This window comes from Neopelma chrysocephalum, unplaced genomic scaffold (assembly GCF_003984885.1).
Source record: "Neopelma chrysocephalum unplaced genomic scaffold, ASM398488v2 Primary Assembly neopelma1_69, whole genome shotgun sequence".
NCBI lineage: Eukaryota > Metazoa > Chordata > Aves > Passeriformes > Pipridae > Neopelma > Neopelma chrysocephalum.
Window position 1 is genome coordinate 6,152,466 of NW_020897729.1, and position 27,216 is coordinate 6,179,681.

The 27,216-nt window shown below is 36.1% G+C and overlaps 1 protein-coding gene across 9 annotated transcripts in view; it reads right to left on the reverse strand.

Annotated features, from left to right (window-relative positions):
- Positions 1-27,216, reverse strand: part of NAALADL2 (N-acetylated alpha-linked acidic dipeptidase like 2) — a 457,652-nt gene that overhangs the window by 48,476 nt on the left and 381,960 nt on the right. For all 9 annotated transcript variants that reach the window (XM_027685645.1, XM_027685646.1, XM_027685647.1 and 6 more), the window contains one exon: positions 13,664-13,759. In XM_027685645.1, coding sequence (XP_027541446.1) covers positions 13,664-13,759 — 96 coding nt within the window. The remainder of the gene's footprint in view (positions 1-13,663; positions 13,760-27,216) is intronic.

Sequence of the window (27,216 nt, forward strand, 5' to 3'; positions counted from 1 at the left end):
TAGGTACTGAGCAACACTAAAGCTGCATTATGAAACTGGTTTATTAATGGTGAATAAAAACAGTGGTTACCTAATAAAATCCGGAGATGCAAATCTACCTTCTCAGAGGTTGCTTTTCAATAACTCACCATAAAGGCTGCCACCACTAAAATGGGGAAGTATTTTTAGGAATTTCACTAAAGCATATACTTCCTTAAGTGCCAAGTAATGCATAAGCCTTAGATTTTCAGCAAATATTGTCCAAATGGATTTACTAATCCAAAAGCATATTTACAAACCCTGCAACAGATTTATATAAAGCATAACAGATACATAAATCTTACCAATAAAACCTAAATAAAGTTTTGAGTAGGTTTTGGTTTTTTCTGTTCACTTTATGGGTACAAGCAATAGATTTATTTCTAAATCACAATTTTGGGGCTCAGCTGTTAGCATCAACATTTAAAATTACAAATACAGCCCTCACACATTAACTTTTAATTAGGTTTTATAAATTCCAATCAGAACTTCCACAGCGAGTTCCTAAAGTCCAAATGTAATAATGAGTTTCATAACAGGCTTTGTAATCTGTTTCTCATGTTCTCCTTCAAAGTACAAAATAAATCATACCCCAGCCACAGTTGTTTTTTGTTTGGTTGGGGTTTTTTTTGTAGAAGTAGCAATTTGTCACTATATGTCAGGTTTAGCCACGATGCTTCTACAATTCTATTGGAGTAACAACAGCAACAGACACAGAAAAGACTGTTTAAATTTTAGGCATGCATTTTAAGCAGATATAAGAATCAACTTTGCAATAGTGTATGTAAAGAAATAATCCTCCTCAGGCCAATTTTAACACCCTTTCAGTTCAAATTACAGAGCCTATCAAAGATTATGCTGTCGCTGAAATAGCTGCCTCTGTGCTCCACTCCACATGCACTTCTCACTGTCACCCTTCCACGGGCACAAAAGCTTGTGTGGCAAATCAGATCTGAGAGCCGAGAACAAAACAAGCCCTAAAGCAAAACCAACAACCAACCCAAATGATTCCTTTACAGTCAGATCGAACTTAATCCTGCTCGCCCCATGGTAACATTCACACTGGCTCAGGGGAACTGGGAAACTATAAAGTCAGCAACATTCAGCTGATGGAGATGTCTGATAATCTTAATTATTACATTAGCTGCAAAGTCTGTTGAAAATCCAATTCCAGGTGTTAAAACTTGACATTCAGCTCAGAACTTGATGGGACATAGGTGACAGAAAGGGAAGAGGTAGAGAATCAGAAGTGATGGAGCAAAGACAGGTGGAAGAAAGCATTTCTTGTTATTTTAAGAATTTTTTACTTTTTCAGAGATACTTCTCAAAATAGGAAAAAAGTTGAACGGACAACTCAAATTCCAATAATGTTCTTCCATGGTAAGGTCAATAAATGATATTAGAAACAAGATACGTAAAAGTTTTAAGGTTACATATATTTAAGTACTTTTAATATTTTTTTAAATTTTAAATGTATTTATATAATTCCTTATATTACATATGGGCTTTCTATTAAAAAACTAACTTGCCAAACCCTCTTCTGAAAGAGCAAAATCCAAACCTCAAAGGTCACAGTGTGCTGAGCCACAAGCTCTGCCCATTCAAGGCAACATTCTCCTTATTTCAAGAGAAAATAAAGAAGAGAAAAAGGAACTTTTTTTTTCCTCTATGTTGATCTGATCAATTCTACTTTTTAATGACACCTAAAAATTCCACAGCAGAGCATTTATTCCACTGAGTCTAATCAAGCTTTTCTGTTGCATAAATATAAGTATTTAGCCTTTTGTCTTCAGAGTGCTCCTCTGCATCCTTTTAAGCTTTGGGACTGAACTCCCCTCTCAAGCAATGCCAACAGGGGACAGTGCTGGATGATTATTGATTAGATGCAGAATATGGTTTATAATTTAATTCCCAACAGGTCTTATATTCACTACGCAGAACAAAACTAGACTTTTTATTCTGAGATGTAAAGAATTACATTTGCAGCTGCTGCCTCTCACTTTGCACCTGAAACTCCAAGAGTGCATCTGCACTTATGGGCTCAAACACTTCATGAGCAGCTAAAAATCTGACCAATATTTTTTATTATTTATTTATTTATTATTATTTATATGCACACTTCATGTAGACCATTGGTTCTCATACTGGTTGAAGCCAGAGTGAACTCCACTAAAGTACATGGAATTAGTACTATAATGGAAACAAGAGAGGGCTCATCTGCTTACATCAGGTTCATTTATCTATCAGAGGGCACTAATCAGTAGTTTTAAAAAGTGAAATCTGATTGATTAACACATGGTGGCACCTTGACAGATGCAATGATGTCATTTAAAATTACATTCCTCAAAATGATATATTCAAGGAAACACTTTAGAGAGGAAATTAAAAAAAAAATATTTAAAAATTCCATGATCATCATCTTTGTGTTCTAAAGCTGTTTTATTAAAAAAAAAAAATCAATAAACTCCTAGAATCATGAAGTAGGGCAACTATAGACTAATTTGAGAAGAAGCCAGTGAATTTTTGTTTGGGATTTTTTTTGTTGCCTTGGATCTTTCAAAAAACTGTGATAAAAAGTCTGCCAGTTTACTATAGTGTACAGCTGTCAGTATGTTGAGTTAGAAAGAAGAGCTTTTGTAAATTTGAGCATTGTTAACTTTTTTTAAAAATTGACATATATAAAATATCTTATGAAAATACAGAAAATACAGCTACAAAGCCGATCATTTGTGGATTTGAGCATTAATAAAACATAGAAATCGTGTACCATTTAAAATATCTTTTAAAAATATAGAAAATATCACAGAGTAGATAATCTTTAGTAGCATCTCTTCTTCTGTCAAAGTATTTGGATTTTGTGAAGTCTCTGTGTGTATACAAAGCTCAAATAAGCCAGTAGAAGTGTGACTTTGCCAATTAACTGCTTTGAAGAAATTAAAAAATAACCAAACCAAAACTTCACTTAAAAAGTCATTAAGAAAACAAAACCCAGCAATTATATTTTTATGTCTGCCTGTAATATCAGAGGTTATTTTTGGTGACTTTTTTAACAAGAATATTGGGCTAGTAATCAATAAAGTGATTTCATTGAGAGTCACTGCCCACATTTTTCCCCTGAGTTATTTAATTATCAGAGCATTTGAACACTTATCCAAGATGAAGTGAAATCTCTAAGGCTGCCTCACTCCAAATTAAAAAGGACGTGCTGATACAAGGCTGTCGGTCAGAAAGGGAGAGTGTTTTAGTGTAGCAAGATGTCACATTCTCTCTAAAAGGATCAAAATCAGTTTGTATTCAACTACTTTGATACTTTATTACATGTTTGATAAAAGCATTCATTTCTGACATTGCTGACTTGTATCATCCCTGGAACATGTCAGTTTTCATCTTACTTCAATTGTGCAGCCCATTTTTTTATTGGATGCTCCAAAATTACAGTGAGTTTTCATGAATTTTGATGGATTAGCCATGCTACTCTCCCTGTCCAAGCAAGTTTGAGACAAACAGCAGGAGAGGCTACAGTGTTTGGGCAAATTACTGTCCTTGACTACAATGTATATTGATGAATTGTGTCACTATGCATTTACATATTTTTTTAATATTTGATTACCCAAACAACGAAAGCCATACATTCCTGGCCTCATCATAATGAAAAGAGGGAATCATAAGTTATTAACAAAAGGTAATAATAAAGTTCACATTCAATTTCATCAGAAAAATACTTAATAATGAAATTTGAAATAAATAGTCAATATCATCCACATCGGTCAGATGCAAGTGTATTGCTATTTATTGGGATATTTAGGAATTAGAACTATTTTGTGACAAGAAAGTAAATGTTCTTCCTTCAGTTTCATTCTTCTAAAGAAGGAAGCATATAAGTGTTGATGGATCACATCTAATGGTAGCAACACAGAGATTATTTCATTGCTTATCTATGAAAATTTAAAACAGATTAAGTGGAACTTTGATATTATCTCAGAATAATGCATTATATATGTACAGTAGGACTACTGATATAGCTAAGCTACAAAATAAATGGGCTATTCTTTCATCTAAGGAAAAGATAAGGACTCTATGAGATTGAAGAATTATCACATAACTATAAGAAAACACTACTTTTTCATGAATGATTCCTCAAAGGAAATATAATTCAGGACATACAGTTTTATTGGTAACTTGATTTTGAAGAAATTTCTCTCAATTTCTACATAATGATATAACTTTTAGATGAGTAAAAGTCTGCACCATACTAGAATATACTACTCCATTACTCCAGAACAATTTCTATCCTTCTTTCCTTCTACCCTACTGAAATGTTGCTTTTCATTTATTGGTTACTGGGCTCTTGTCATGAAATATTTTAGGTCCAAATGCTGTACTTCGTAACATTAGTTTAAATTTGGAACTAAAATTATTCCAATAGATAATACCGATGCTGCACCTTTTAAAATCAATATTATATGTGCATGGTTGGAATTAGGCTGCAATTTATGAAACTCCCAGCCATTAATTTTACAAGAAGGTATTAAAATAAAAAATAGCTTCACAGCCAGCATATGATCTCTGCTTATGAAATAGAAACATCATTTCCACTGTAGGAAAGTAGATCTTTTATATTGCTTTGGTTTTATGGTTAGTTTGCTACAGACAATACCCAGACCCTGGCCCAAGGAACTGCTGGTGGATGGGGTGATCATTCCTGTTGGCTGATTAAATCCCATGGGCATTATGTTAACACACGGGCTTGAATCTATTCTGTAATAATTTGGTTTATATTTTTTTTTTTTAGCTCACCATAATTTTTTTTTAAATATTTACTAGTTTTGTCTCACAGCTTCTACACTTCACAAAATTTCTTCACACTGTTCAATTGTATTTGAAAAGAGTCCTCATGCTGATTTTGCAATCCTTCATTTAAGGACATCTATTTAAAAGCATGTAATTGTGCTTTCTAGTTATATCAAATTTAAATGCCTGCACAGCAACATATGAGGAGGCAGAATAAAAGAAAATAAAGCACAACGGCAAACTACGGTGTCAAGAAAATAAAGGACAAGGGCAAACTACGGTTTCATGCACAGGAGTATTTAAAAAAAACACCTTGAAGATTTTTATCACTGAGAATACATCAGGTTTCTCATACACAAGAACTTACAAAATAATTCAGAACAAGAATTACGAATAAAGATTATCTGCCACTGGAATCAGGTTTTCACAGCACATCTGCAGTGAAGGCACCAAAGAGGCCCAGCCACTCCTATTAGTGCCACCCTGAATGTAAAATGAGAATTTCAAGGTGCAGCATATTGAAATCTGAAGCTTCAGCTGTTTGTTTTGGCTGTTGACCAGGATTTAAGGGCTAATTGTCATATATAAGGGCAGGCATCAGTTTGTGCTTATTTTTTCCTATTAGGTGCCTGCAGGCATCCTTCAGCTCAGGCACAATGTGTTGATTCTTAGGAGCTTTTTTTTTCCAGGACACACATTTCTTATTCACTGTCTAGACATTTAATTTTGGTCTTATCCACGCCTCTCTGGATGGCTACAATCCCAAGAAATGCTCAGCACCCAGAAGATGGTTTCAGAAGAGTTCAAATATCAGTTTGAAGCCAAAATAGGTGTTGACATTTAAAGACAAGATTAAAAACACTGTGAATTGGGCTAAGTCTCCTGGGAAAATCTGTCATTTTAAAATTCCTTATGGAATTCCACAGTCTTGCGAATGTGGTTTTGAATTCAGGACTAAGCTCATGAAGGAAACTTCAGCACCTTGCAGTGCTTGCAGTTATGTCACGGAATAATGTAAAGACAAAACATTTCTAAAATACATTGTACAAATGTACACCAAAGGAAGTTATAAGCATGGTCTAAAAAATAAAAGGAACAAAGAAACATACACTTCAGCAGCTGTATTTCCCCAGGTCTTTCTGCAAGATGTTTGCAAAAACAACTAATTCATTCATAGTACGCAACCAGCTACTTCCATCTCTTTTTACTTGAGCAGATACTAAACTTGCACTGACTTTACCTCATATTCACTCAAATGTAAATTGGATTATACTAAATTAAAAAAAAACAAACAACAAGGAAAAAGAGAAAAGAGTAGTTACTCTATTATTGTTAGTAGAAACCTTCTGTTTTAAGAGGCATGCTCTGGGGAAAGGACTGTCTGATTTGCCATCTTTGTCAAAAGTTTTGTAGACAGAAAAGAGCTCATTCAGTGAGCTGCTACGACAGATAAGGTACTTTTAGAGTACCCGAAGGAACTATCCCTCTAGAATGCTGGCATCTTCTTTAAAGAAAAACTCATGTTCCTTGCAAAGCCACCAAATTCAGTATGTGTGCCAACAACAAATGCCTGTGGTAGTACTGATGCTAAAAAATGGATAAACAAAATTACAGTCTGATAAATTCAGTAACTGTGTGAAGAATAGGATAGTGAGAAATAGGGGAATATTCAAATAACCCCAGGCATATTCCTACCTACTAGAGTAGCAAGCTGCAGATTTATCTTTCAGATTTATTCAGATTTAAAGTTGTTGGATTTCAGGGGTTGAATACAAATCAAATGATTCTATGATTCTATAAACATGTGTTGGCATTCCTTATAAAATGCATGCACATGTCCAATTGTTTGACATCCCTCACAGCAAACTTACATTTTTGAAATAACAGTAAAGGATATAAAACAGATTTTCTCATTACACAGTAAACTGGACAAACTGAAAACAATAATTTGACTTATGCAATAAATATGCAGTGGCTTCTTTGTACAGTCCTGATTATCAACTATCAGACAAAACCTTCTCACAAAAATAAGACACCTGTCACAGACATCCTTGCTGAGAGACTGCCACCAGTGTAGCTACAGCTGCAGTCAGATCTCAACATAACCCAAATAAGACACTGGAAAGGAAAGCACTGCTGTAGAAAATGTAACTTCTTTCCAAGGCAGGCAAGTCCCACTAACACAGGCACTGCCTCAGTACAGAGTAGAAAAATGGCCAGTTGGTCACAGCCAATAGCTGAAATTTCAGTAAATCCCAAATATGTGCCAAATTCAAACTCCAGTAATCTAGCTTCAGCTTTGTCCCAGTCTCTGTCTACAGTGTCAGACAAATCACCAGATTTTACAAGATAATTCTGTATTCAGGGGATGAGATGTAGTTCCTCATTGTAAGGACCATTTCTGACCCAGGGTGTTTCATTTTCTCATCTATAAAATAGGGATTAAAACAATGTTTCCTCTCACTCCCACCTTATCTTTTGCTTAGTGAGATTGCTGTGTAATTTGCAGTAAAAAGTGTCTTCTATGAGATGTGCAAACAACACCAATATTGGGTTTCCACTGTAAGATTTAAGATGATAATTATGTATCAATGTATGTTTTTATACCGTGGTTTGGTTCGATCAGATGGATCTGACATATATTTACTTATTTCACTTAAATTGCAGTTCTAGCTGGAAAATGATGCAATGATTTCTTTCCCTTCCCACTGATAGTTGGCAGACAAGTCCTGAAACCAACCAAGTACAATTCAGGTCTAAAAGAGGATTTCAGGAACTAATGGTTCCAAACAGCAATCTGGTTAAGAAATATTCTGACAGAATCCAATGTTAACTTTTTAAAAGAACTTTTAAAGTCTTGTTGCAATATCAAAAATATTTAAGGAATAAAGAATTCTCTCTTTACAGTCAAAAAACTGAACAGCTAAGAATGTACACAGACAATCCATGGGAATGGTTTCTAAACAAGCCATGCTACTAATGGCACCTATTTTTTTTGTTCATTCAGCTTCTCTTGCTTATTGGAACCACAGTTCCCTGTTTATTTTGATATTTTCATAGTTGCCAGAGTTCTCTATGCTGAAAACATTACGTTACAGCAACTAAAAAAGAAAAAAAAAATAAACCTAACACAAAGAAAAACAAAAGGTCCAGAAACAATCTTGTAGTACCGGAGTCTTGACATCTTTCCACAACCCCATGAATATATGTCACAGGAGGAAACATAATTAGTTCTGTCTTGTAATTCTTCTTCCATTTTGAAGGAAGCATATTAGCATATCAGCAGGAAATACATGGAAAATTTCAGGGGATAGGGGAATGGAGTTGTTTTTTAATACCTGACTGAACCAAGTGAAGCTGTGTTGGATGGTGCAGCTGGTTCATCAAATTTTTACCAGGGGTTCGGCAATTTGAGCTTATTTTTATTACCTAGTCTTTATCCATCAGAGTTCAAGTATAAAATGCAAGAGTCCTTCAGGCTACTTCCTTTTAGGAACAAAGAACTACTGAAAAATTCCAAGCATATCTCCCCTAACTAGGCTAGAGCAGAGAGAGAATATGCTGTCTGGCCAAACACAGTATGACTGTCTGTCAGAAAACCTCATGTCTTCAGCAGCAAAGTCACCTCTTTCACGTCTAATGCTGAGAAAATCCCCAGACCGCTTGTTTTCCTTTGAATGTTGTTACTTCCCTCTTCACCACAATCCATAGAGCATCCCCAAAGTTACTGTTCCATGTTATATCATCAGATTTGGTCTTGTTTTTATTGCTGCTGACAATTGCTAGAGAATAAAATACACACTGTTAGAAGGGAGTTTTCAGCAGGTTTGCATTTACCCTCTGCTTGAACTGGATTATATGTTCTTTCAAGCAAGAAGGCTAAAGGTAAAACAAAAAGTCTCACTTGTGTGCTTAAGAGAATATGTGCTAAATCAAAGCATTTCTGTGAATTATGTTTGCCTGTGCTCCTTTGCAGAAAAATTTGGACAAGTTTTGGGCAAATTCAATCAGACTGTCACCACAGACAATACAGTTGTGCTTTGAATATCTCAAATACCATCAAACCATAAATACCAGTGAGATGATCAGAACCACCATCAAACCATAAATTCCAGTGAGATGATCAGAACCAGTATATGAGATGCTGGTCAGTAAAGCAAAGCAAGTAATTTAAGTTATGAAGTGACTATGGCAATTGGTGCATTATGCTGATACATTATGTTAGGACAGATCAGAGCTGCTGAAACACCATGAATTGCTGCCAACTGTGGGAGGGCAAACAGAAAAATTAAAAGATGTCTTAAGTCATCCCGCAATTTTTCAGCCCCAAAAAAACCCAAAACCCATACAGGTGCTTTTACGTGTGACAGAGCATCCAAACAGTATCACAGCCCATTCTGGTATCTGCACAATAAGGTCAAACTCCACATCTAAACATTAAGTATCAAGAGGAGACCGCCTCAAATATGGATATGGATCAGGCCCCCCAGCTTGGTCCTCGCTTCATACACTGACAACTGCTTCTGCCACGTTAACCTCAGTCAGCATCTCTGTCACCTACCCCTGGTCCACATTCCCGTTTGTTGGCTGGAGGCTTGAATAATTTGTTTTGAAAGTACAAAATCATAACATAATTCATCTTTAAAAAGACATGAGAGTTCTGCTGGTCTGTGCAGAACTCGTGCCTTTGGAGGCACGATGATGAAGAGACTGAGAAATGATGGCAAAGCCTGGCATACGTGACTGAAGACAGGAATTTTAAAAATTACATCCAACGGAATCCATTACTGGAGAAAGCTAACTGGAGAAATTACCTGTGAAAATTGACACTCCAGTGTGTCACATTTTGATGATGGAAATCAAGGCATACAGCAAAAATTTTCAAATAGCACAACACACAGTGATGGGGGGGAAGGCTGCTGTGTATCTGTCTGGGCCTTGCAAGGACAAAGGGTTTTCTGGGCTTGGCTTGGATATGTGATACCTTCATGTGCATCAGGCTTCTGTTTCCTGAATATTTCAGATTAGTTCTGCACCCACCATACAAGCTCTTTAACACTTTAAGTGCTGTAACTCTGACTGGAGTAATATTGTGTCTCTGCTGTTCAGAAATCTTAAGCAATTCTGCCAAATCCTCCAGCTCTGTGCAGAGGAAATTTTTAAATGAAAAGAAAAGATACATCAATGGAAATCCAGATGTCTCCATGCAAAGGCCACTGGCATGCCCCAGCATAATGCCACAGAGCTTTTTCAAGAACAATCTGATTCCCAGAAGGCCACGATGCAGTAGGAACAACCCGAGAATGTGAATGTACTCTGCTGAAAGAGCTATGCCAGAAACAATATGCTGTTAGAAATGTTTCTGGTAAAACTCTATAACACAGTTGTCCCGTACACAGTATTATTCTACTGCTTCACAATCTGCACTCTCAGTCTTTGGGATTGTAAGAATTTGACACCTTTATGTTAATTTAGATATGTTGTATTATCTTGGCATAAAAAAAAAGAGCTCATTTGCAGATACCATGCAAGAAGATATAAATATTTAGCAGAGGTAGCAGGCACCAAACCACAGATCTTCATTTTTTAGGGAGATTACAGAGAAAAGAACTACCAAAGTTATGGATATCAATGTACTGCCAAGATGAATGACTGCTCCCTATATTAGAGAATTAATGGGACTGGACAATGGGTAAATGGCAATATATATCCTCCCATGCTGCAAGGGAACAGAACAGTATGATCCTGTTAGAGGATGCCTCAAGTCAATATTCTTGTGCTGTACCTTATCTGTGGTCAAAATGCGAATTTCATTTACTAACAGTCCAGCAGTCTTTTCATTCCATTTGCACACTTGCAAAAGAGTATCTGCCTCTCATCTTTTTGCAAGTGTTTATATTTTTAAAAAATTGGAATATCACAGTATGTTACACAAAAAAATGTATTTCCCCTAGAATTGGAAACACTTTTCCCTCTCACTCTTTTATTTAGTGTTTAGAAGTTAATTGCATTATGGTAGTTAGTTATTGCATTACAGTAGTTAGCTCCACTAAGAGCTTCATAATTGGAGTGTTGAATATTCAGGTTCAGTAATAATTTTCTCAAGAGTTATCTGTCAGCACCCATAACTCATCATAAAACCAATTATGTCACTTCTGGCATGCCTTTCAATACTTTGGTGCCTGCCAAAGTAAAAGTCAATAAGATATTTTTCCATGGTAAGTGGCTCCAGCGGCATTCCTTGTTGGAGGTCTGCCATTCAGGCTTTTGGAACTGCATAATCCCAGTCCTGTGAGGCTACTCCAGTAAGCACACCTCAAAACACAAAAGTATTTCCAAACTGGTTAATTACTCCATTTGACTGGTTACCATGAAACACTGTGCTGAATAACACTGATGGAATTTATTGAAAAATAGAGCATAATTTTCTGAATATGCACGTGATAACAATTGAGTTTTACCTGATTTCTGCTCAGGTGGGAAAATCCCTTCTCTGCCGCACAGGAACACACTTCTCCATTTTAATAATTAATATATGCATTACAAAACACATTTGAAATTACAAGGTCTGCAAATCTCACTTAAGATATCACTAAGTTTTGCACTGCAACACAATTCTGTAATGAATATCTCGGTTCTTCACTGCTGGGAAACCTACAGATTTTTCTCCCTTTGAATGTTTCAGGTCAGCCTGGTTCTCACAGCAATTCACCCTAAATCCACCTTTAAAGTGCCAAGATTTTAAGATAAATTGTTCTGACAATTGTCCTGACAAATTAGGTCTTCTAAGCACTAAGATTACAGATCTATCTACTTAATAGCTGCACAGTTCTCATTAATTTTTTCTGCCACATTCAGAAACCTCCTCCTTTTCAAAGTGCTCATGAAATTAAGGTAACCACTGATGTCATAGAGCACAAGCCACAATTAGCTGATTATTTGTTCTTACACCAAACCTCATTTAAAAAATTATGTTGAAATGTTTACATTGTTACTTAGTATCAAGCCATCCACATGGAAAAAAAATCATAAAAGCCCTATTTCCCACAGTGAGATGAAGGGCCTCAAATAATTTCCTGCCCAAACCAACACGAGCTCTTTTCCACCAGCTTGAGTGGCCATACAAGCAAAGAAGACTGTGAGTGATATGCAGTGAAAAATAAGAATAAAAAGTTTACAGTTTAAAATATTTTCATAAACCATTTCTGAGGGAAAAAGCCAATTAAAATTATCAAATGTTGAATTTATTATATTTGAATATTTAATTTCTTTTAACATACAAAAACCAGTTTTTCATGAAAAGTCTTTTGAAATTAAAAGTTTAAGTTTCTGAAGCAGGTATGATACCTGTTTTACTTGCAACTGCAATGTGGTATACATGCAGTCATTTGGCAAGTACTTGTTAAGGAGCATTAATTTCCAGCTGAGGAGTGTAAATTCTAACTACAAGCTAACTTCTCACCAGTCTTTTTTTTTTTTCCCAAATATGAGTAGTTTATTATAAAGCTAGAGATTTAACTTGGTCTCATTGTTCAGAGCACCACAATGAAAATATGAAGATTTCAGACTAAGCAATAGCATTAAGAGTGCTTAATTAACTAATTAAATTGTAGCAGTTCCTTTAACTGCTGAGGTTCTCACTCCACTGCTGTATATACTATTCATCTTTAAAAAAGCATCTTGGGCTACACTCTGAAAAGTAAAACGGAAATACAGTCAAATCCTAGTGCAATCTTCATCAAGTTTTATCAATATTTAAAATATTTTTGCGAATATTTAAACAGGATCAAAATGCTTGAAGTCAACTATCTAATAAATATTTTTCTGTTAGTCAATATGACAGAGCAAATACCAAATTACAGATTTTTCAGATTACACATGGTCCATCACACACTATTTAGTAAATCACAAATTAACTATGCAGTAAATAATCACAGAACTATTTCCCTCAGACTTTGGGAACAGATTTGGTGAATCTTTTCAGCCCCTTGGGCATCAAGGATAGTTTGAAAAACATCAATTCCATTGAAAGAGCTTCAGAGAAGACTTTTGTCTGGTGGTTGTTTGTTACCTGTTAAACTCTGATAAGCTCTAAAACCTTGTCTAGGATTATGTGATTTTTTTGTGTTGGTGTTGTTTTTTTTTAATAACCAAGCAAACTAACAGTTAATAGTTAGAAACAACCCAAAACACACAACCCCAAGATCAGTCCCTGTCTACTTTGCCATGGATGTTGAGCTACCCACATGCTAAATCTTCACATGGCTGATCTTTGCTGTTACCAGAAGAAATGTTTCAACAGCAGCTGCTTTTCAAAAAAAGTAGCTTCAACTAAAGAAAGAAATCCATGTGGCCTACATCACTCTGGCTTATAAGAAACCAAACTATAAGAAGTGTATGAACCTATTAAGTTGGGATCATTTGTAGTCATGTCCCTTTGTAGAAACCGGGCTTGTGGAGTTGACAGAAGCAGCAGCACTTCAGAGCAAGGAGTAATTTTGATTGTATTAATAAATAACATGGAGGGAGTATTATACTGGAGCAACGAGAGGGGAGTCAGAACACATTAACTTTGGGAGCATCCCCTCTGTAGAGCACCCTCCAGAATCACAGGATGGTCACCCCTTCCTCCCACACCAACACCACTGCGACAGCTCATAAAGTGAAGTCCCGGTGCACGTAATATGCCAAAGAATATTCCAAAGGTAGATTCAATGAAAAAGAATTCCACAATTTTTAACTACATGCAAACTAATCATAGGGGAAAAAATAAAATATTGTCTTTCAAATTCACAAATTCAAACTTGGCCTCCTGAAGGAAGGTATGTAAAGGTGAGATCTCCATTTCTCTTACCTTCGCGATGGTCTCGTGCAGACTGAAGGAGGGATCCAGCTCTTCAGTTTTTGTTGCAGGTACAGGAAAAAGAGCTTCAGAGAGAAAGCTAGAATTCTGTGAGAAAGAAGTAAGAAGTCTTTTAGGATTCCACATTGATTTCCTCCTTCAAATGCTTATTGGATTTTGTTGAGAGATTGAAAAACTCTTCAAATTGTTCTTCAGTTTTGACAATTATGAAACTTATTTCACTGATCTAATTAACTGATTCCAAGTTCCCAAAAAAGGCAAAAAAGTCCTAAGTCTTATGACTTTATTTCTGGAATGGTAGTTGTCTCTCTTATTGTGCTTCCAAAGCAGCTAAAAATGTTGCCTACAGGGAGAAAAAAATATCTACACAGCTTTCATTCTGAGCTAAGCAGCAATCAGACATTTTATTAAATGTGTTATGATTTAAGTCTTCAAAAGAAATGTAACCACAATAATCAAAGAATACTTTTTTTATCTTCTGCAACCATCCTACTTCTCTATACAGTAATACCATCTAACATAGCAAGGGATTTTTGTCAATTCCCTAAAACTATATACTTTAGGTTGACCACTCTTTTAACATGAGGCAATCTTAATACATCATTTGTACAAGATATTAATCTCTTCTTGTACTGTAAGAAAGGGAGAAGTGAGGTTGCAAAATTGCTGTCACATGGAAAAAACAAACTTAATCCCAAGGAGTGGAGTGAAAAAACGCAAAACAATAGAAAACAAAACTTCAAGCCTCAAAGGTGCACAGATGCCTAAAATTACATTACATTACATTGCTGGTAGGTTTGCTTGTTAACTTTACAAATTAATGCCTCCATGATCAATAGTATACCAGAATTTCCATGTTGCTAGGAGATTATTTCCGGTAGAAAGCTCCCGTCACTTTCTTTAAAAAAAATAAATATATAATTAGCACTGAATCATATAAATTTTCTGTGTTTGTGATGGATCTGTGTGTTGCATAAGTTGTCACAGAAGCATCAGAAAAATAAATGAAGTCATTCTTCCCTTCAGGAAACCAGTAAATTTTTTTTATATATATAAAAATATCAGGGAGAAGATGCACAAAGTCATTTATTACAAAAATAAAATACATACTTCAAGACTAACTCATAACACCTATAACACTAAAACTTTGTTTTAAGTTTGCACACTAGTTTACAGAGCCATATCATCCGTCTGGGGGTCCATTCAGGAACACCATCATTCTGCTGTGGTGGTGCTAATGCTGTTCATCATCATTCACATAATTGCAATCAATAACTTAGAAAGAACCACACTATTTATATTCACTCTAGAGTACCTCACTGAGAGTCAGTGAAGGGAATGACTGATGATTTAGATTTGCTACACCAGATCAGATTATTGTTCCATCTAGACAAATGTTCTTTCTCTGGAATCTAAAACTTGGTGAATTCCCTGTCTGTAAAGCAGGGAGATGCTGCTTAGCTGGCTTTTCTCCCACTCTACTCCAGGCACACCTCCCAGCCAAGTCGAGATTACAGCAGCTGGGCCAGGCAAAACAGCAGCCTTTGCTTCTGCCTTCTGCCTTTTGAAAGAACACAATGTAAATAAGCAACAATCAGCAAATAGTTCATAACACATCTAGGCATCACAAGTGGCAAGTCAGTTTGCTCATGTAGGAATCCAGACCTGTGTGGTAAGATCTTGAAAAGGATCACTATCTGAAATAATCTTGCTCTGCACTTATAAAAGGAAATGTGTAAAGCAATTGTTTCTTTTTTTTTTTTTTCCAAAAAGGCTCCTCCATAAAGAACTACTAGAAAGGCCAACTTATTCTGCTTCTCTTGCCTTTTATTGCCTTTCAAGCACTACCCTCATCAGAGAAAGCTGCATGAACTTCCTAGCTAAGAGAAGCCCACTCTTTATCCCAGGGAGCATGTGGCAGAGAGAAGTCCAGATGATGTTCCAAGAGTACCTCTCAGCATTTTACAGCAAGAGCAACAGTCTCCACTCTCCACTGTGAGACATCCTAAAATTTAGGAGGCCCAACTTCCAGTGATGCTTTCAAAATTTTCTACTCAATGTTTATTGCCTTCTCTAATTTCTTCTTTAAGCTCATAGCTATCCAATGGATAAAGAACATTTGCTCTTCTGATATAAAGTTGTGTTTTCATCATACAACCTTTACAATCCTGAAAGGATCACCCCAATAAGTCTTGAATTCCCAATGCAATCATCTGGTTTCTCTGTGAGCTTTTCATAAGAGAAATGAACAAGCATAACATGTATTTGGAAGTAGATTTCCAAACCCTCTCCTTGTCTTATCTTCTTTTTGGAATGATCAGTTAACCTGGTCTTTTCAATACTCATTTAATGAAGCATTCTGTGAAATTAGAAAGACATTGATGTTCCACTTTTCAAATAATGGGTCACTTCTGATTAAACTTGGATTGAACATTCAACTTTCAATCTTAAAACAAATTGCTTCCTTTTCTTTTTAATTTGAACCCAATTTCCTGCTGCCCTCGGGTCTTCTGACAGTAATTAATTGATTTATGAATCAATTAAATGGAGATCGAAAATGCAGGTGAAAATCCTTTAAAACCCCAAACGTGGCTTACTCTTGCTTATTTATGATGGACACTTGCACTAAAATTCACTTCTGATTTACTAGACTCATTTTTCTAACTTAACTTATCCTTCCTGAACCAATTAAGTGAACAGAATGTTTCACCTTCTAAAGGTACTAAATTTGCCATCCCTTGTGTACTGTCTTATAACATACCTTCAATTTATATGCCAACTTTCAACCAATGCATTTTAAATCATGAGTAAAATCCCACTGCACTTCTGGTAATTTAATGTAAAACAGAATAAATACCAAGACATACTTTAAAGATCTATTCCGCTGTCATTAAATAAAAAAAAGTTTTAAAATATCAAATTTTACCACACAATGTCTTAGAAATGGAAATATTTCTGTAAATACATGCAACAAAGATTTTTTTTACTAGGCCAGGACAATGCTGCCTCTACAACATGTCCTGTTTTCTTGACTACTACTTTAGAAAAGGCAAAATTACCAGTTAGAAGAATTCTGAATTTATAAACTCAAATTATGTAACTAATAACTCCTTAATATGCTCTTATTCCACACCTGAATAGATTTTGCTTGCCTGATGATTGTTCCCCATTATTTATAAGAAGGCATTTATAAGAAGCCCTTAATTTGGTGAACAATACACAAATATCTCCAGATTTTTTTTTTGAGGGTTTTTTTTGTTGTTTGTTTGTTTTGAAAGTAACAGGCAGTGGAGGTTTCTCCATTCAGCAATAACGCTCACTCTAGAAAAACAATCTCTAGTCTGAAGTTCTTTAATCAGTTTGACTTCACCCTTGTTAATATTCATCTGAATTGTCCATACTTGGGTCAACTTTGTCCTTCAGTCCTTCACAATATTCATGCCACCAATTTTATACTGAATAAAAGTAAAAGACAAAAGGAGGTACTACAGAGCACAACAGAGAAAAAGTAGTGAGAGCAAAAATCCATTTGAAATTTATACAGGTAGGCCAAAAGTATAAATGTGCTAATCTAACACTGCTAAAGCCTCCAAAGCAAACACACAAGAGAAGGATGAAAGCCAAGAGAAAACTGTTTTTTTTCCTTCACACAGACCAAAGAATAATGTCTAGAAGATGAGAATTTAGGGGTTGCTTTCGCTGCATCAGGACTGAGAATACAATCTGTTACCTGTCCACATATACATATAGATATATGTATACATGTTATGTCTGTTCTATGAGCTATTACCCCGTTTCATTCTTTCTGCCTTTTTGTTATACAACAGCACAAGAATTACGATCACAGCAACCTGAGGGACACACACAAAGGTGCAGTGTCTGGCCAGAAAAACACAAAGTAGTCCCTGCATATGCTCAGAATTAACCTGGGAACACGTTCAGCCAGGAGAAGCTGAAGTCACCTGCGAAGCACAGTACGAAGTTATGCAGTGCCCAAAACTATTACCCAGAAACCCAGGGGCTTACAATTGCATGAGGACTTGTCTGCATCTGTATTCAAAACCGGTGCCAAAAATTTGTCGTAGCATGAAGGAGAAAGGCCCGTCAGGAGAAAAGATAAAGAGAGAGCAGCGAGAAGAACAAAAACACCTCTGAAATCTGCACTGCAGGCTCTCACTAATTCCTTCTTCCATTTTACCCTAAGTCAAGCAGTTGGCATATGGTGTCTTGGCAGCAAATAAACAACTGCATTTCTTTGTGAAACAGCTGTTTCACCTCACCTAAGCCAAAAGGCCACCTCTTCTCCATTTTCCTTCCCTTTTTTTTTTTTTCCTCCTGGCAGGGTGATTGAACCACAGGTTTGACTTTAAGAAGGATAAAAAAAGGAGTAATGGAAAAGGGTATTTCACAGACTAAAATACGGCTAATCACCAGCTATCTGGAATACTTTTAGCTTGGGAGGGTGCTGCAGACTGAAGTAGATTTACTGAAAAAGGTGGATTATGTAGCATAGAACATAAGGAAGCCAAAGTATGGTTTTCTAATACGTGAGTTAAATTGAATTGGTGGAATAATACCAGGCATTAATGTATCGTACATAGGATTTCTCACCAATAAAAGCCCCTAAAGCTGCAAATATATTGCAGGAGAGAGTTCATGCCTCTCCATCTCACTACTAGGCTGACTATTCCTTTTCTAGCAAATGCACTAAATATCTAATTAAATATCATCCACCAAATCCAGAAAGGATTATTAAGAGATATAAAAGTTGGTTTTCACTGAAACAAAAGACATAAAATGTGTGCTTTACAATTACTTTTATAAAGCAATGCTTTGCAACTGCTACAGCCTAACACGTATCTTCAAAGTGAGAATGCCCCTAGTCTGGAAAATAAGAATGTCAGAAGGAGTTTCTGACAAGAGCCATTTCTTTGGTATTTTCATCATTTCACTTTACTGAAGAATTTTTAGAAAAGAAACAAAAGCAAATCTCTTTTCTGTTTGAATGTTCCGGTAAAGATGTGCAGTGACCTTCCAATGTCACCCAATGCTGGACAAAATGAGCAAGGCCTGCCAAAGAAAACTGCACAGCATACAGGAGAGGCAGAATTGGAATCACTGCTGCACAAGTTATCTTATTATTCAACTCAACAGCAGCCAGAAAAATTCAAGCCAACAGTCATCAGACAGGAAAAGAATATAAACACATTTCTCTCATCTCTTTTAATTTACTGTTTTCTTCCTTGTGTTAGTAAGTGAATTGAAATAATCACTGTAAAGCTATAAATTCACAGACCACAGCACAAAGAAAGCAACTTTTCAGATACCAGGATACTTTCCTGATACTTATTCCTCTGTAGAGTTTTCCCTTGATGCTTTTTAAACTGAAAGCAGAATCAGCAGTTTAGGTAGGAGGAAGCAGCCCGAGCCTGAAATCTGGAACCACACAGATAATCTTCCCAAAGTTTCAGAATGTTAGTTTCAGACTCACTACATCTAAAAGAGAACAGCTTTTCTTGGATGTGTTGTGTGAAGGACGCAAGAACATTTTATGATCAATTGTGAGCATTCAAAATGCGGAAACATGCAGTGCCAGGAAGGTCATCCTAACAATGTCCTGCTGTAAGTCATGAATCCCAGTGACAATGTCTTTCACAATCACAAATATTATCAATCACGTTTTTATTTCCTGATTCAACGCTTCCTATTTCCAGTTTTTATTTTTAGTGCTCAAAAAAAGTAATTATTCCTCCAAATGAAGAAATCCAATATTAGCCACTGGACAGATGTTGTGTAGGAGGCTCACTAAGAATAAAAAGTGGTTTTTGCTAAGAATAATAATGTCTTCAAAGACAGTATATATTTATTGAAAGCCTTATCAATAAGTTCTTTAATGAACATGATAAAATATATGAAATATTGCAAATGCTATTTGAGAGCATGAATCATCGATTCAAATCAGAGCTGTTTGATTGTCCAGTGATTTTGATTTTTTCCCCCCAAGTATTAAAAGACAAAACTGAGTGTCACACTATTAGGAGCTACAGACACAAAACAAGTTTTGATACTTATTCTAGATACTCTTCCAGAAAACTTTAGTTGGTCTAATGAATTTAACCACTCAGAAGGACAATGGTAAAACATTACCAAGAATGCAACATGCCATTTACTTCTCTGAGGAGAACAGATATTTAAGTGGCATGTTTCCTTGGATAATACATATTTCCAGTAACTAGATGCTTCACCAGGCTATCAAACAGAAGCAATTAATTGGTGTCTAAACAAATTTCTCATGTTTTCCCATATCCCGCTGACCCTGTTAACTTCCAGGCTGTCTTTCTTCCATTGACTCTCAACAGCCCTCAGTCAATCCCAAGAAACTGAAGAGCCTATGAGAGAATCTGCAAGGGTAGAGTTTACAGCAACAACATGTACTTACGCAGTGTGAATGAATGCTAAAGAAGCTGTGTGGTTTTGCTGGCATAAGGCAGGCTCATGCAAACAATTTCCCCCTTCTGGATGCACCATGGAATGTTTGGGACATCAAAGCATTAGGATTCGTGAGACCAAACAGATTTTTTTGGAACAGAGTAATGTACCCAGTTGATGAGGACGTCATCAGTTTCACTAGCACTAGTGTAATAACAAAGATGCTCTGCCATGAAATTAAGTAGCTAAATATTCATATTATTCAATAAAACAAGTCAAGCAATCAATTGAACATCAAATGTATTTTGTCTTGTAAAACACTGTGTCATTAACCTTAACAATTTCAGCATGTTCTCACTACCAAATTCAACTAAATTAGCATCCAAGTGAACAGATGGACTAATGTATTAATGAATTACTGGTGAGTACTACACTAACCCTTGACTGAACTGCGAAATTAAAAAGCACTAATTTATGCTAAAGACAGAAAAGAGAAAATACATCAGTCAGAAAAGTACAATATGAATAAAGAAAAGCTTAACTATTGTAAGGACAATATAGCCTATGAGTTAGAAAGGCAGCTGTGGTTTGGACCTACCTTAACAGGTAGTCCCAAGGCAATCTACTGGGGACTCTTCAAACTACATTTTATTATACACTGGCAGTTCACCACTTGTCCGTGAACAAAAAATGAAACCTCTCTCTTCACCTTGACACGACTGACTCCCACTGCTACACCTTGTTGACTGTAAAGTTCTACTACATAGTTAATACACTCTATCAGCAGCAAATGCAACAGCATCAAACTCTCCAGAGACAGTTCAGAAAAGGAAATCCTGGGTTCCCAAGCAAACTGCCATTCTGAGGCTGATACACATTTGCTCCTTTGCAAAGACTTTCTGGTATACTAAGCACACTAGTACTTTGATTCTTTCATAAATGCATGAAACATCTCCTGTAACTCCCCATGGGCAACTACCAGCTGTGTTATTTCCTTAAAAAATTTAACATATACCAGGGAGAAAGGAGAAGTAAAAGAGGGAATGCAGAGAGCCATGCAGAGTTGTATTTTTAGATGGAAAAGCTACCCAATTGCAGATCATCATAGCAACACACTGCTGTTATACAAATTCCCTATTAGTCTACATACAGAAGGAGAAACATGGCTTCTGTTTGGGCTAAGAATCTCCTTGGAATTACAGACTCAAACAACCAGTGCTAATTCTCTTCTAAGGACATTCACACATCTGTCCCAAGGCCTGAAGTTCTCTCTTGAGCAGCTAAGGTTGGTAAGCACATTGTGTCTTGCAATATGGTCTACCCTGATCCTTCAGAGAAAATGATGCCATGATCCTTCCAATCGAATTTCTTGATAAATATTTCTTGGCTCTGATGAATTAATTGATACTGGGTGACACTTGGTCAAGGAGGACATAAAAAATAACATAATAAACCAGCAGAACATTTACCAGAAGGGCCTGGTCAGCTGCAGATAATTTAAGAAGGCAGTCAGAAATCTCAACACTACCTGTCTTGCCATACTAACTCTTTCCTGACTGGATAGGGACTGGAGGACACACCAGAACTAAAGGACAAAATCATCTGCATATGGAGTAACAATGAGATTTATGATGTGAGATAACTGCATTAGGAATACAGAGATCCGAAACTTCAGAACATAAAAGTTGTTTGACTTTAAGCACTGGAACTGTTTGACCAGTGAACAACATTAGTGATACAAACCCAGCTCTCAGTAAAGGATATCATAGGTCAGACAACTCAGGTTTGCTTTAGATGTACACACACAGTTATAGGTTGTGCTTGTGGAATTAAAATTATACCACAGCCTTTGCTTCCTTTCACAATGCCATCTTGATTATATATACAGATGCATATACATAAAAAATAAAGTGTGTCTGTGTGTGGTACGAGCACCAGCTTCCCATTCACTTTAAAATGACACAAGGCAGATGCACTGAAGAGCACTCCATGCTATCTAAGCCCTCTCTCTACACTAACATAAGCACATCAAAGAGACAAGAGCAGCATGCAAAGTTCTCTCCATCAAGGACAGTTCCTCGTTTCTTTTCCCCTAACAAAGGAAACTTGGAAAGCTTTTGATTTCTTTTGAAAGAAGTGCATGATGTGTCAGTCTAAGCATGTAAACACCGAAATCAAGAAACTGCATTAAGTTTCCCCAAAGAGTGATTAAAAAAAGGAAGAAAAGAGGGCAGGATGTGGGGAAGGGAGGAAGCAGAGGCAGATGATAAAAAACAACTGAAAAGCCACATTCACTGAAGAGTTAAGATTTAGTGGCCTCTGTTTTACAACAGTGTGGGTGAAAATCACTTTTAAGGGCTCTAATGAAAGTTGAAAGTTACCTTCAGAAAGTTATGCATATTTCAACAGAAATAAAAATCATTATGCATTCTCCCTAAAGAGGATACAATCTCAAACTGTCAAAATTCTAAACTCTTCTACATATATTACATACAAATGCCTTCTATAAAGAAACCTCTTTTCATTTTTCCTCTAAATTAGCTTAGTGGTCCATGGTATTACACTATCTTGGTCTAGTCTGTGAATAATGTGACAGGCAATTTTTATACTTCTTGCCTGTACTTAAGTTTGAGTGAAGATACGGAAAACAACTTTTATGGTCTAGGTGTAAAAGTAAATGTTCTGTAAGTCCTGCATCCCCAAATGTGGACCTCTGCCATGAAATGTTTCATGCCAAATATGTGTTCATCAATAAATAACAACAACAACAAGAAAAAAAAAAGGTAGGGTGTTTTTTTTTAATAATGTACATGTGCAGTAATTGGTTTTATTCAGAACAAAATTATAATGCTAATGTTGATATAACCTACCACAATATTACAGAGGGGATTTAAGATTCTGTGTTATCAGATAGGAATCATTATGTAATAGGATGCTCCGAGAAGGATGAATAATACGCAGATAGCATAGGAAATCATCTAGCTATAATTTAAAAAACACCTGATTCCTTGTGAAACTGCTGACTGCAATGACACAAAAATGGGTAATAACATTCAATTTCCATCCTGAAAAAGGTTCAAAATACACCTGTACCAGCTTAAGTTTGCAAGTGATTGAATCAGCCTCAAAATACTAAACCGTTCAATGTTGTTTGATTTACGATGATGAAGAAACAATCAAATCTCCAACTGAAACCATGGAAAATCCAGTTTATATTTTCTCTTGTACTCAAACATTAGGCAGCCACAGCAAGGTTCTTTTTCTCAGTCTCTGTGATGTACTTACGCTCCAGGACTTCAGCAGCTATGCTATAAACTGTGCTGTGAAAGAAACAACCAAAATAAATTAACTTGCAACTAGGGGTTGGTTGTTTTCTCATTAGGGAAAAAGCCCACAATACACTTCCAAATATAGACGTTTTAAAAGCTACTTTTCTCTGTCCCTTTTCATGAAAGAAAAAAGGCAACTGTGGCCATCAGAATGTTGACTCCAGCAGAGCAAACTACATTTTTAAGGTGCCCCACCGGAAGGACAGAAAATTATAGAGATGATGCTCGTATGAAAAAAACAAACAAACAAACAAGGCAAAGCTTAAGGAAATAAGGGAGAGAAATAAGAGAAACAGAGGCAGCATAAAAAGGAGTCATGGATAAACTTCTGAAGTACTGAGTCTCTCCAACAGATAAAACTACATAAAACTTTAGCTAGAGACAGGAAACAACAAAAAATTTTCAAGACTATGCTGTTTTTATATAATAAATGCAGTGTAAAAATGAAATAAAGGATTTATGCCAAACAACATTTTAAGACATGGATACATGTTTCTTTCTCACTCATGCCTCCAGTTATAAGAAATTTCATACAAGTTAGCAAGTAAGCAGTCACTGTGACTAAAAGCATTTTATATTACCACAGCCACAGCTCTGACTGATGAAACTTTTAGTGCTGTAAAGTTTTGATAATTTTAATTGCCTTTTTTTTTTGTATTGTGTCGATCATTCACAAGAGCAGAGTTTAGTCTGTAGTGAATGTTACTTCATATGGAAGAACACAGTTATCACTGTCACAACTGAAATAAACCATTTAATACTAGAATTTCTGCTAACGTGCAAATTTAAAAAATGTCAAAAAACACCAGAGAAGGATAAAAAAAGATGTGTAAGGGAAGAGAAACAAGGCAAGCTATAAGTGATAGAGCAGTATTTTCTATTATACAGGCACACAATCCCTGTATATCCATTCAAACATAACTAAGATAAATTCAAATGGAAACTGAATATGTGTTCTTCAGATCATACACCACCATATCCAGTGTTTTCAGAGTTATTCCTAATTTACAACCAGGTAACCAAGAGCTGAGTTTTAGTCACGTAGATAACATGTTTTGTTTACAAAATTGAAACACCACAGGTAAAGAATTTATATCTAAGACACTAAGCAGAGTTGTGAAGAACAGTGATGTGTCCAAACTCAGACTTTTGTCTGTTATATGCATATATTTCTGTCATTACAGAGGATATTACAGATAATACAGATGTATTATACCTGTTACATCATTTTTTGGTTTGAAAATACATTGTCATACAAGCATTCAAGAGAACAGAAATAATCCATATATGGGAAAAAAAATTAGAATTTACTCACTTGCTCCAAGTTTGTTATTACAGATGTATCGATGCTCATATGATTAATTTGATTAATATCCAGCTTTTACTGCAGTACAGAGAGTAATTAAGACTGTGATCTAAGATCTCTTTTAGTTTATGTTGCTCTTCCTTGTTGATGTAAAGCTAAGTGAATATGTTTCTAACACTATTCTCTGCTGAGGTGAAGACTAATAGAATCATGGCCTTCAGTAATAGCAACTCTGATTTAAAGTCAACATTATGTCTCTCTCTGGAGGCTCTACACAGTCACTTGGACGCAAATGAACCATTACCTTTAATAGCACGACTCCTCCTGAAAGAGAATCAGCAGTAGTAGGAAAATCTGATCAGCCTTTCTCCTAAAACATTACAAATCAGAGTGTGACCCTCATGTGGAGTAAAAGTCAGTGCACCACAGGTTATGAGGAGAGGAAGGCTTTCTTCAGCAACTGCAAGAGAATCCTTGGAAACTGGTGTAATACTATGTTTTTTTCCACTTGAGAAATTCTACCAAGTTTACTTACTTTGAAACTAAAACGCTGCATATTTCCTGCTAGCGAATAAATGAGCTGCATTTCACTCAGTGCATTTTTATAGTAGTGGTTGAATTCTCAGAATGCACTTTACTGGCTCACAGATCTGACCACGGGCATTTGCCAGGCAGATTTAACCTCCCTGAGGCTGTGGGTCACTGTATTATGCAATTTCAAGCCAGACAGTTTTACTTACTCTTCTGGCCTGAACATTTCCTCTTACAACTTTTATTTCCTCTTATTTACTCCTCAGGTTCCTGTCAATGAAAGGTTTTTATAACCTTCTCTCTGCGGACCGGCACTGCACTGGTTGTGTAAGAAATGCATTTCTAAAGCTGACCTGTACAGAGCTGTTGCTCTGTAGGCAGGATACAAGCACAGGTCTTTGGGGTTTTTTACTCTAAAAAAAGGTTTTTTCGACTGTGGAATAGCATCAGTTTTACGTGACACTGCATGCTGGCTGACAGGTGGGTAAGATAAACAACTAATGTATATTCCAAAGGAAGACCAATTCCTGAGCAGGTCACAGCAGTGAAAGTGAGAGCAAAGGAAACCAACCTGGCAAAGTGATAGTCTACAAAAGCATGTCAAAACAGCCCATTTCTGAAATCTGCTCTCCCCAATCTTGTTTTGCAACGAAGCTGACAAAGCTGAGGCATAATTTAAAAAACTGAATAGCTTGGAAACAAACAAACAAAAATCCCTCTCTGCAAACCAACAGATTATTATCAGTCACTAACCTGCATAACAGAAATTCCTAACAATGTTTATTAATATGGCTGTAAACAGAATAATTTGTCTGCCTCATAATATCTATGTTTGATACAATGAACAGAATCCACAATAAACAATTGCAATAAGCATTAAAAATAAACAAGATTGCTTGTTGATAGAACACAGGAAAGAAAACAAGCCTATCTTCTGAAGGACTGTTAACAATCAGCACAATAAATAATAAGAATAAAGCAAACAATCCAAATTTAATCATTTTGAGTAACTTCACTTTTAGGAAAAAGGTCCACCCTCTTGCCAAGAGAAATTTACACACTTTGCCAAGCAGATTTATTTCTCACATCAAATATATCTCATGAGATCAAGGTCTCCTGCAGTCTGAGAAGTGCAGTACATCTACTTCAAGACTGCAGATTACACTTACTAAGTTTATTTCTAGGAAATGATTTTGCAAGGACAAAAGCTGAGTTTTTAACAAAGAACCAAATTTACAGTGTCATGTTTAAGCAAATATGGAAACACTTCCTTTTATGATTTTAATTACATTGCTGAGTCATTCTGTGAGACCAAAAATGCATATTTACAAGGTTAACCGAACACAAAGAATAACTGTGGATTAAAGTAGACAATAGCCAAAGGAACCTTCATTGTTCATATTGTAAATGTTGCTGGGAAATACTATTTTGATATACTGAAGTTTGCAGATTCTTTCTCATGCACTGTAGATCCTATATACACAGATCTTGAATGAAAACTACGTGGAGTAGCTGCTGAGTGACAACAAAAATTCACTCTGGACCAAAAGCCTGTCATAAACATTGCACTCATAAGTCTTCCGCCTTCACATTTTCCTTACAGCCTTTGCCTAGTGTTTAATCTGAAACAGAAAACTTTGCCTAATAGGTGCCATGAAGTTTAGAACACAGGAGTCTCCTTATTTATACAAATTCTTGACTTAATCTATTTCAATTTACACAACGACATGACAGCAATGCTCCGTATTTGGCACATCTCTGCTCTGTTTTGCATCTATGAAAGAGAAACATTAGCATGCAGTGTCAGGAAGCATTCCAGTTCAACCCAGCTTCAGCTTTGTTCCTGAAATTGGAAAGATGTGTGCATATGGAGATGAGCACAGTGCAAAAGAGAAATGAGAATAATATGAAGTCAATGCATCATTACATTTCCAAGAAAACACACACCT